This window comes from Lycorma delicatula, chromosome 6 (assembly GCF_047948215.1).
Source record: "Lycorma delicatula isolate Av1 chromosome 6, ASM4794821v1, whole genome shotgun sequence".
NCBI classification, from domain to species: domain Eukaryota; kingdom Metazoa; phylum Arthropoda; class Insecta; order Hemiptera; family Fulgoridae; genus Lycorma; species Lycorma delicatula.
This window is the reverse complement of record NC_134460.1, coordinates 143,245,250-143,256,712: the sequence shown is the minus strand read 5'-3', so window position 1 is coordinate 143,256,712 and position 11,463 is coordinate 143,245,250. Positions and strand designations below refer to the sequence as shown.

The 11,463-nt window shown below is 29.0% G+C and overlaps 1 protein-coding gene across 2 annotated transcripts in view; it reads left to right on the top strand.

Moving 5' to 3' along the window:
- The first annotated feature begins 1,091 nt into the window (after positions 1–1,091).
- Positions 1,092–11,463, top strand: part of LOC142326311 (uncharacterized) — a 36,827-nt gene continuing 26,455 nt past the window's right edge. The window contains exon 1 of one of the 2 annotated variants that reach the window (XM_075368708.1): positions 1,092–1,370. In XM_075368708.1, coding sequence (XP_075224823.1) covers positions 1,350–1,370 — 21 coding nt within the window. In that variant the 5' untranslated portion in view covers positions 1,092–1,349. Of the gene's footprint in view, positions 1,380–11,463 lie in introns of both variants that reach the window. The other variant, XM_075368706.1, reaches the window with a different exon arrangement.

Here is an 11,463-nt window from a genome sequence, read left to right as displayed (position 1 = left end):
GTTCTGCAACTGTTAATTACAAATCGACAATTCTACAAGTATGTTTTGTTTACCTACAACGAGAAAATTTCACTCGAGATGGCGTCAACAATTTACGCAGTAAGCATACACGGGCAGAATTAAATCCTCATGAAACGGTGGATGGCAATTTTCAACATCGATTTAGAGTCAATGTAAGCTGCGACTTTCTTACATTACAAAAATGTTGGAGAGAAGCTCATGGCGTAGGAGAAGTTCTATCTCCCAAAATTTCAGTTTCCTATAATCATGGAATTAGAGGATTCTGTAACGATTGAGTGAGCCTATATGAATTATGATTATAAATAAGTACGGGATCAAAGCTCAATTAAATCCGTAAGTTTTTATAAAACTTTATCTGGGTGCATTTTTTTTTAATAATCCTTTGAACAACTACTATACCGAATTTAAAAATTCAACCGATTAAGTCAATTAAGAATGAAGAAATTCCATTTGTGAGGGATTTTTAAGCATAGAATTGAAATTTTGTCTTGTAGATGATGCTGTAGAACCCTTAGTCTTAGGACTGTAGTAAGGTAGTAAGTATGATCTAGAACACCTGATTCTAGCATCGGGAGTTCTAAATTCAATGATTCATAAATGAAACGTATCTCGCGTATATATATATATATATATATAATTATATTTGTATACATACATTAAGCCTATTCATAAAACTAACTTGAGACAGAGTAATTAAAATGGTTAAATATATGATAATCTTACTTCGTAATATTTAAACTAAGAACAATAGTAAAAGCAAAATTATTATCATAAAAAAAGACACAGAGCTTACATACCGTAATATATGTATTTATTAATGGATTAAAACGAGTTACCCGATTGGTCGATCGGTATATCTTTATGATGGTAGGGTAAGGAGGAGGTTAACATTTACGTCAGAGGAAGGAAGAGAAGCTCCTCTTCCTCCCCCTCCCCCTACCGGTTACCACTCTTAAAAATCACATCATCATTACCATCGTTATACTAAATATACTCTATCGCGTTTGTGTGTATGTATGTGTTTGTGTATACACATACCTCTCGCGATACAGCAAACACCACCCACAACAGCGTCGATTGCTCACCCAAGAATATCATTAAAATGGAGAATGGAGTAAGGGTGAAAATAGTTTCCTACTGCAACTACAGTTTTAGTTAAAATGTCGACGTCCAAGGAGAATGTCTATATAAGTTATATATAGAATTTCTATATTCATTTATAAAACCTCATATACACAAATTGTCAAATAGTTTTATTATATATATGCTTGCAAATTAGGATAAATAAATAAGTGTGCAGTGATCGTAATGTGCTGAATAATCCGATAATGTATGGATCATCATCACGCGTATGTATGGTAATATTTAAATATATTTAATTATTAATAATCTATATCGATAGCGCTACAGTAATAATTATTTTTAATTATTATAATAAAAATAATAATTATCGTTATAATGTGTCTGCGCCCTAAAATTAAAAAAAAAAGAAAATTGGTATTAAATTACACAAATTACTATCCTAAAATACTAATACCTGAGATCTATAAAATTATTATTTAAATAGAAAAAAGTTAACGAAATTTTTCAATACGTAAAACTTTCTTATATTTGTTAAAACAGGTTTTTTCTTTTCTTTTTTTCAGTCACCAACATGTAAAGTATTTATACTAATATATATATATATATTTTTTTGTAATTTTAATACAAATAAAACTCTTATTAGTGTTATGATGATGAGCATCATCATTCTTTTGTAAAAGCTTAGCGTACATAATATTTTCAATCAGGCTGTATTTATTAAAAATAACTGTCAGTAAGTGTAGCGCAACAAAAACCTCCCTTAAAGGTTATATCTGTTTCATATTTTTTATTGAAATTTTCCTAAGATTTTTAAACTATTGAGAAAAAATATAACAAATATTTAAAACTCGTAAAATAATTCTGTATTTTTTTTTTTTGTTGAGAATTTAAGGTCACAGTGGACCACTTTAGTCAACTATGGTTCGTCTTTTCTTTTCATTTTTCTTCTTGATTGCTTCCCAATATTTCTTCATTCTGTCATCAATCTTGTTTTTTTTTTTTTGAGTTCTTCTGAACAAACCCTCGTCGTTGTTTTCTTTCCTTTAATCTTAAATCTGAAGTTTTCTTCTTTTAGTATTTTTATATTGTCAGTTTTGTTTTGTAAATCTTCTATTGTGATTTCTAGTTCTTGCATATCTTGTTTAATTTCGGTTATCCAGGTCGGGGTTTTGGACATTTTCCAGTATTTCTTGATCGGTTTCCTGACGAGCCTGTTCGGTTCTGTTCTTATTGTGTGTCCAAAGAAGGAGATTCTTTTCTTTCTAAAGTAGCCTAGAGTTGGTTCTACATCTTTATGTATCTCCTGGTTTGGTATGAGTCTCCATTCTCCCTCATCAGTAAGTCGTCTTTTATTTATGCATGTTCTTAGAATTCTTTGCATCTCTGCTGAGTAGGAAATGTTGGATCTTAGTTTGAAGAATGTTTCGCTTCCATATGATACTATAGGTCTGATTACAGTTTTGTAATTTTTGAGTTTGGTATCTATTGAGATCCGTCTTTTGTTATATGTTGTTTTGGTGTTATTTTATGCATAACTGAGCTTTTGTGTTTTTTATTTCCAGTTTAGTTTTTCTTTGAGGTCATATGGTTTAAATATTTTCTCATAAATATTTAAACCGCTCAACTTGTTCGACTTTGTGTCCGTGGTTTAATATCAGGGGATTTATGGCCATTATTCTAGTCATTACATATGATATTCTTAGGCCTATTCTATATCTTTTATTATATTGTAAAATTAATTATAAAATAATACATCGGTATTATCGTGATAATGTCTGTATGGAATGCAGCTCTCTTTAAAAAAATGCATTTTATTTATTACTGTTTGTTGTTTGTTAATTTTAATTAAAAATGTAATCCTTTTTACTTCAGCTGTCATTTTACTTTACAATTCTTCTTTTGAAGATTCCTTCAACGCTGTCGCTTTGATTTTTTCTGTGTTTTTTTTGTATTCCTGTTAATTAAAGAAAAAATTATTTAGCGGGATAAAAGCACAAACCAGTAAAAAGATTTTTTAAAGAAGTGTTTGCAAAATTTGGAGAAGAAAATCAGTTTTTGATGTTAATTTTTTTTCACTACGAGTGTGTACTCCTGTTTTAACAAAAGAAAATGTTACTTAAAGAAGAAAAAAAAGTTAAAATATCCGAAATTTTCTCTGCTTTTTCTTATTTCAGTAAATACAATTTGCTTCTTTGATAGCTAGGTTGTGTTTTAAGCAAAACTTTTACACCGTAATCTGGCAGTTATTCAAGCTTGTCTTTTTTTGCCTCAGGCACCACCATTAGGTATTGTTTCACAGGATGAGATGATGAAAGGCCGAGACGCTACCACTCGCACCATGGAGTCCGATCTGAGACAACCATTTTACCATTACTTTCACTATTTCTTTTCTTGCGATCGGACTTCCTAAAATTCTCGCATCCGTAGGTCCTGATTCATTCTTTTTGAAAATTCTTTCATTCTTTCCTGAAGTTGCTCTTCTTTCTTCGGTTCACTTTGTTTTTTTCTATTTCTCTAGAAATTTATATCCATCCATTAGTTTTCTAAACTAATGGATGCATCTAAATTTTAATGTTCGTTGAAAATATTTCATAATTTTAGATCTTCTTGAATTTCTTTGAATCCGTTTATTTTGGTTTTCCTTTTTTCGAAAAAGTTAAATATTTGTTTTATTAATCTGATTTCATGTAATAGTACACAAGAAACTATAAAATTTGAATCTTCTTTTTTCCGATTGTGTAGTCAATTTGTTTCAAAATTTTGGTTCTTTAAATTTTATTAACGTATAAATAAATATTATCTTCGAGCTGTAGTTTTTTCTTAAAATTCTTTTTCAATTTATTCCTTTTTCCTTATAGGCCTTCTGCGGTACATAACGCTTCTGATAAAACTACAATTTTATAGTGTCTTAACTTCGCGCTTTTGGTTGAGGATAAATGTTTCAAGTAAGATGATAAGCTATTTCTTTTTTTTATTTTCTGGCTTTTATTCCTTTTTCTTTTTTTTAAACATTGGCATAATCGTTTCAACTAAATATTTAATTTTTTAGAATCTTCTGAGTGTTTCCATTGTTTGAATACCACTTTTATTATTGGTTAACTATTTTGCTTTTCGATAAGAAATTTATAGAAAAATTTTGTTTGCAAATGTTTTTAATTCTTGAATTTTGACTTTGGCCTTTCTAATGGTCTTTCTTTTCTTTTTTACTAAAATTATCAGGTCATCAACAAATTCTAAAAAATTTCGTTTAAGTAAAACGTTAAATAATAAAGAAAACCTTTAACTAACTCTTTATTGCTTTCAAAAATAGTAAAATTACCAAAAACAAAGTAAATTTTCAGCATGTTGGTCTACAGAAAGATTATGTAGGTTAAAAGTTCGTTTCTTTTTGAATGTCTGTGAAAGTAACACTTAACGTAAATCATAACAATTCAATTATGAACAAATGAATAATAAATATTATTCTTATAGAATAATTGTTTAAATTTTTATTTGTTTTTTATTAATATTTGTTTTTATTTATTTATTTTTTTATCATCAGGTAGATGACATGTCTTGGCTGATATACTTCCACATTTTGATTCTACTCTACTAATTTTGTAACATGAGCTTTTTTTTTGTTTTTGTATCTAACATCATAAATTTGTATAAAATTTGTCTTCCTTTAAAGTTTTTGTCGTGTACACTTCCTTAAACAAATATTTTTAACTAATCCTAAATGTTTTAATATGTAGTCAATTAATCTTGTTTTATTTTTGCAAGATTTTACCTGAAATTTATCCTGTCTTAAATCCACCGTACAATTAATCGTAAAATCGCTAAAATTCAACCTTCAAGTACCTATAAAAAATGAAAATGAAAATAAATTAATGTAAACGAATACTAATTATTAAAAAGTACAAACAAACGATAAATAATTATTTTTTAAAAAAAGTCTATTTTCACCTTTTTTTTAAATGATGTTTATAAAATTTGTTTTTACTTTTTTATATGTTTATTTCATTTATACTGGTAGATACATTTTTAATGACGTTTGATAAGTACTGATTCTTTATTTTATTTTTTTACATTCTTATAAATTTCGTTTTTATATTACATTTATTTTTACTAATTCCTCTTTATCTACTGAAGATGATTGTTTATCAGTCAAAATGCGTATGTCGTTTAAATTCTTATTTTCGAACACAATTCTTTAAGAATTTTTTGTGAGGTTTTATTTTAGAAACCATTAAAATCAATTCCTTTTTGCATCATTTACTTCATAAAGGAAGCAATTTTTTTTTAAATTCTGCTCAACATCACTTTCGAAAAGCTCATTTCTTTGTCTTTCAGTTTTTTTATATAATTCTAGTTTCATTACCATAACGAACTAAGCTTTTTTACAGATTATTTTCTTATTAATTTCTAAATCCTTAAAGTAAAATTTCGTTTTCGGAATGAAAGCTTCTTCTTCTGTTTGTTGCCAGTCTGCTTGTTTCTTTCTACTATTCTAATTACGCTACCTCAATTTATTATGCGACTTCTATTGTATCACGTCCTTCTAATTAAAAATTGACGTCATAGGTTAAAGGTATTTAAACACAAAAATATTTATTAGAACATAATTCAAAAACTTATAGACTAGTATCAATCTGATTGTAGAAACTCATAAGATTATTACGAAATTTCTTATTTAAAACTAGTAAAAATATATAAAATAATTTTAACAAATAAGAGAAAAATGGTGTATTTTTTAGTTTTTCTAATAAAAATGTGTAGCCTATTTATGTAAATTGGTAACTTCCGTGCCACAGTGGTATAATATTTGTATGAAAGAACAAATAGAAATTCTGGGTAGAAATCTTAATTTTTCGTCATTTTGTTGCTCGCTAAATTATTTTTTTATCACATTGCCAACACGAATTTCAAGTTATATAGAGAATTAAATCTTTAAAGAAATTATTATTAAATGTAATATTTTCATTAAAAAAAAAACTGAAAGACATACAAATCGATGATAGACTCAGCCAATCTGATTGATTCCTCTTGTTAGGTGGACAAAATAACGTATCATAATTTTAATAGATTAAATCCTATTCTAAATACTAAATTCGAAACACTAATACTAAATATTAATTCTAAATACGTTGAATAAGCATAAAAAACTTCAAGAAAACGTGTTTGTCAGAGCAAATATTAAGTCATAACACTCTTAATAAAAATATATAATTAAAGAGTAATAATAATCATAAAATTGTAAATAATTCTGTCATATCCCAAACACTACTCACTCGACCATTCATTAAGACACAGTTACAACTAACTACTGGTCCTAAAAGATGGAAATTTGGTTAAATAAATTCCTCTTAGGTCCTAGTTGTTTTTGAAAATTTCACTCCTAAGAGGATTAAAGGAACTTAAATCCTTTAAAAAAAAAAACTATGCTCAAAATCATAGTCTTGGGGTCAACTTATTATTGACCTCAAGTCAATTTAAATTGTCTTGCGTCAATTGTTAAGCATGACTTTTCAGTAACGTCTAGGAAACGTGAATTACAAACGTAAAGACAGACATATATTACAAATATATATGATTTTTTAATTTACACATTTAACTGAGATCGACCTAGAATCAAATTGTTTTATTAAAATTTGACGTAACATATTTTTCCAGATTGTTTCATACAGAAACAAAGCTTCCTTTTCAATATGAATAAAGAAGTAATTTTGAATTAAAATGAAATAATTAAAATAAAACAAAAAGAACCAAAGTACGAATACACATATTTTACTAACAACGTATCTATATATACAGTTTTCTGCTTATTTTAAAAACTTTTAAATTAGAAATTTTTTAACGACATCAAAAAATGCTCTTAATTCAACGTGTATATTTTTTATGTATCTTGAAGCCTTACTCTTTAAAAAGTGTGCTGATTTCGATGATTTTTTTCTCTATTTTTAACAAAAGAATAATATTTTCTACATAGCTGTGATTGAAGATTATTTTAATTTTTTGTTGTCATTACTGCTTAGTGTTGATTTATTATTATTACAGTGTAGCATAATGACATATATATGATATTAAAACCAGTTTTGCCAGAAAATTCTGGAATATCAGTTGGAAACTTAGATAAAAGTAATACGCATTCCTAAATTGTTCTAGACAACCTTAGCTCATACTGGATAGTGGTAAATATCTTTACGAAGTTTCTCGTAATTCTTTTATTATTTTCAGCACGTCACAAATTTCTGTCTTTATGTTTCTTGGAAATATTTCATACTGGTTTTTTAGCCATATCCCATACTTTTAAAACGTCGCACTAAACACTAAAACGTAAGACCTTTCAGTTTTATTTAATTTCAGTTCTTTTGCCAAGTAAAGGATTAATTATTGATAGGTTTTTTTTTAATATAGTAGTATCTACTTTAAAAACTCGAAAGTTAAAGGAAGAAAGCAGTATTTTTTTATATATTTGTTTTTTTATACTTATTAACAATAATTATAGATTTATAACATTTTATCATTGATCGATTATATCAATAAGGCATTGATTGGTACCGCAGTATTGTGAATAACTCGTTAAGTACCGTTTAAACTGTCAGATTTTTTGATTATTCTAGATGGCCAAGTATTAATTTTTTTGTCATTTAAAGATTTACTGTAAAAAAAGTGTAATGAATTCTTTATTATCTTTCCCAGATTTTCATCCGTAATTTATTTTATAATTTTAAACCGAATGGGCTAAATTCCTATTTCCTCTATTTTATTTTTTTTATCTTATAATTTATTAAAGATTACTAAATTCGTTATAATATTTTCAAAGAATTATATGTAGAATTGATCTTTTACAAAAAAAATACTTCGGGAAAAATGTTTTTTATTTATTCGCAGCAGTGAAAGATCTGATTAATGTATCAGTTAGAATTGAATTTAAGTAAACATTTTTATATATTTGTGATCAAATATTTTAATTACAACTAAAACGTTATCTAAAAGAAAGGTTGCAATTTATGTGCAATATTACGCATTATTAGGCAGATTTCCGTAATACGGATGCCCTTTGACAAATATACTTTGCTTACAGTACAAGTTACAACATACATCTAGATTACGGATTGGAACTGACAATCAAACAGTTTGTTATAATTCTTAACTGATTGATGAAACTGTTAAAATATTAAAAAAGCTATTCATTTCCCAGTTACTTTTCTGTAAAGCTACGAAACCTCATTTCATTATTGAAAGTTATTTTCAAACTGAAAAAAATGATCTTATTGATAATTATTTAATTTTATTGTCTTATTTTAATAGTAAGATTATAAATCTTTTATGATCGCGAAAAATTTCAGTTTTCAAATTTCAACGGAAATATCCATTTTGACTAGTTTCGGCGTGCGTATATATCTCACAAAACTCAAAAACAGTTACCCGTAGAATGTTGAATTTTGGATTTAGGACTGTTGTAACATCTAGTTGTGAACATCCCATTTTTATTGCGATCGACTGAACCAAAAATGTCCAAAAAGCCCAAAATCAAAAGAAAAATGGATTTTGAACTTTTTTTTAACTGCAGTGATAAGCCCTCATAAGAGATTTTCAACGATATATCATAAGTGGTATGAAATTTCACTGGATCCAGATTTGTAGCCAAATAAAATTTTAATTAATGAAATATTTGGGTCTTACAAGGGGAAGGCGCTTCGGTTCGAATGTGACTTCATTCCTTTTTCTTTTTTTAATTTAAATATATTGATTTATTAATAAATTTTTAACCTCTGATTGTAAAAAAAAATTATGATAAATAATAATTAATAATAATAAAAATATGAAAAAATCAGAAGTTATTACTGAAATAAAATTTTATGCACTTTTAAAAATGTGTATTTGTAATTTAATAGGCGTACAAGGAAGTCATGTGGTGTACACATCAGATTATTTGTTTTCTTTTTAGTTATTAAGACTCAAGTTCTTAAAATTACTACTAAGTTTGCACTACAGCTAGTATACTAGAGGTGAAGTTCAGCAGTAACCTTAAATATAGATGTTGATCTAAACTTCGAGCAGAATATTGCTATGAATTGAATTCATCTAAAAGACACACATATACATGATACCGATGGGAAGAGAAATAAAACACGGAAAATCTATTTGAAATAACTCCTTTTTTTATAAAGTATATTCTATCGGAAAATATTACAAAACACATTACGATAAATACATTTATACCTACTGAAAATTAGATTTTGTCTACTTTCAATTCTGTTTCCTTGCTGTAAATATTAATGGTATTATAACATTGTTCTAAGGAATAATTTTTACAAAAAATTTTCACTGCAGAGGTACACTTCGATGAAATTGTGGCAAGTTTAATCCAAGAATTGATCCTGGGAGATTCGGTATATTAGTCAGTTGCACTACTTCCTGATCGATAAAACCTCTCTTAAAATTCAAAAATATTTTTCAAAAAAGCTTTTTTTAGTTCAGGTTTTTAAACCTAACTTTTTCTAAATATGGTACTTGTGTATTATAACGGCGCCACCATCGTTGGGAGGTTATAACCAGCGCGACTGGTGGTGAGCTAAATAAATACGTTCTACTTCTTATGAGTGAGATGTTAAATGAAAATATTTGTCAGAGTTATCGGTGAACTTATAAGTAAAATGTGCACGCTTAGAATTTTTTGGGATCTACCACGTTGTGAAGAGGAAGCTGTTAGATTTTTTCAGGAAAAGGGTATTCTTCCCAAGGGACGAAAATGTGCCAAAAAACATGATATGACTTTGTATTTTAGTGAAGGAGTCATTTGGCGATTCAACAAGAGAAGTTGCCGCACTAAAATAGGTATGCGCACAAGTTATTGAATGAAAGGTAACAAAATAAGTTTTCTGAATGCACTCCGTTTTATTTATGCCTGGGCGTTTGAAATGAGCTCTTTCAAACGGTGTTCACGTAAACTAGACACGAGCAATCATACGTGTACAGACTGGAACAATTTAATGAGATATAAATCGCCCTGGAAAAATAGGAGGTCCAAATAGAATAGTTGAAATAAATGAAACTCTATTCAGTCGACGAAAAAATCAGGTTGGACGAGTGTTTTCCCAACAGTGGGTATTCGGGGGAATTTGTCAGGAGACGGGCGAATGTTTTATAATTGAGGTTCCCGACAGATCCTTCAATACTGTCTCGAATGAAATCCTAAAGCATCTGGGATACGGTACAACTCTGTATTCTGACTCGTGGAAAGCGTATAGGACAAATGAACTGGAGAAGTAAGATTAGCAGCACTTCACTGTCAATCACAACTATAATTTCGTTGATACTGAAACACGAGTACACACACAAAATGTGGAAAGATTATGGGATTCTTTGAAACGGAGAAATAAAAAACATAGAGGCGCTGCCAGTCACCATATGGTCACACTGTGCTGTTTATGTGGCGCCGAAAACATATATCCAACGATGTATTTCAAGAAATATTAACAAGCATTGTCCGATATTGGCCACCGGAAATTTGAGTAAATGATTCAATTTCTAGTTTTGTGTTTCTACTTTATTCCTAAAATCTTAAATTAACAGATCTACTACACAAGGGCTGTCCAGAAAGTAATTTAGTTTTGAAATAATAAACCAACCGAATAAAAAAAGAAACTTTATTACATACAATTGAAAGGGAGAATCTTAAACTATTTTTCTACACAGTCGCCATTTAAATTGAGGCACTTCCTTCTCTGTAAAAATTCTCCGCCTTAGAATTTTGATACCCAACTTATGATAACCAAGCTTCCCCGACACAATTTCATGCATTAAACTTCGTGAAATTTGGGGAAAATGAAGCAAGAGTTCCGTAATCGTAATGCGGCGATTTTCACAAATTCTACCGTCGATTTTCATCGTCACTTCATCAGTCACAGGGCTAGGCCGACCACTGCGCTCCTCATGAACATTGACGCGGCTATTTTTAAACTGATTGCACCACTGCCTCGCTCCACCATCACCCATTATTCCATCTCCGTACACCTCACAAAGATGCCGATGAATTTCGATTGGTATGAGGTTTTCTGCCAGTAAAAACCTAATCATTGAACGCACCTCACAACTCGTGGGATTTTCTATTGAAGCGCACATTTCAATAATTCACAACGAACAAAGTAGAAAGATCACAGTCCACACGGACAGCTTGATGCGTAGTGGGTGTAGAAACGTTTTGACACCAAGATGGCGACTCTTTCTTTTTCCTGTTTAGCCTCCGGTAACTACCGTTTACATAATACTTCAGAGGATGAATGAGGATGATATGTATGAGTGAGAATGAAGTGTAGTCTTGTACATTCTCAGTTCGACCATACCTGAGATGTGTGGTTAATTGAAACCCAA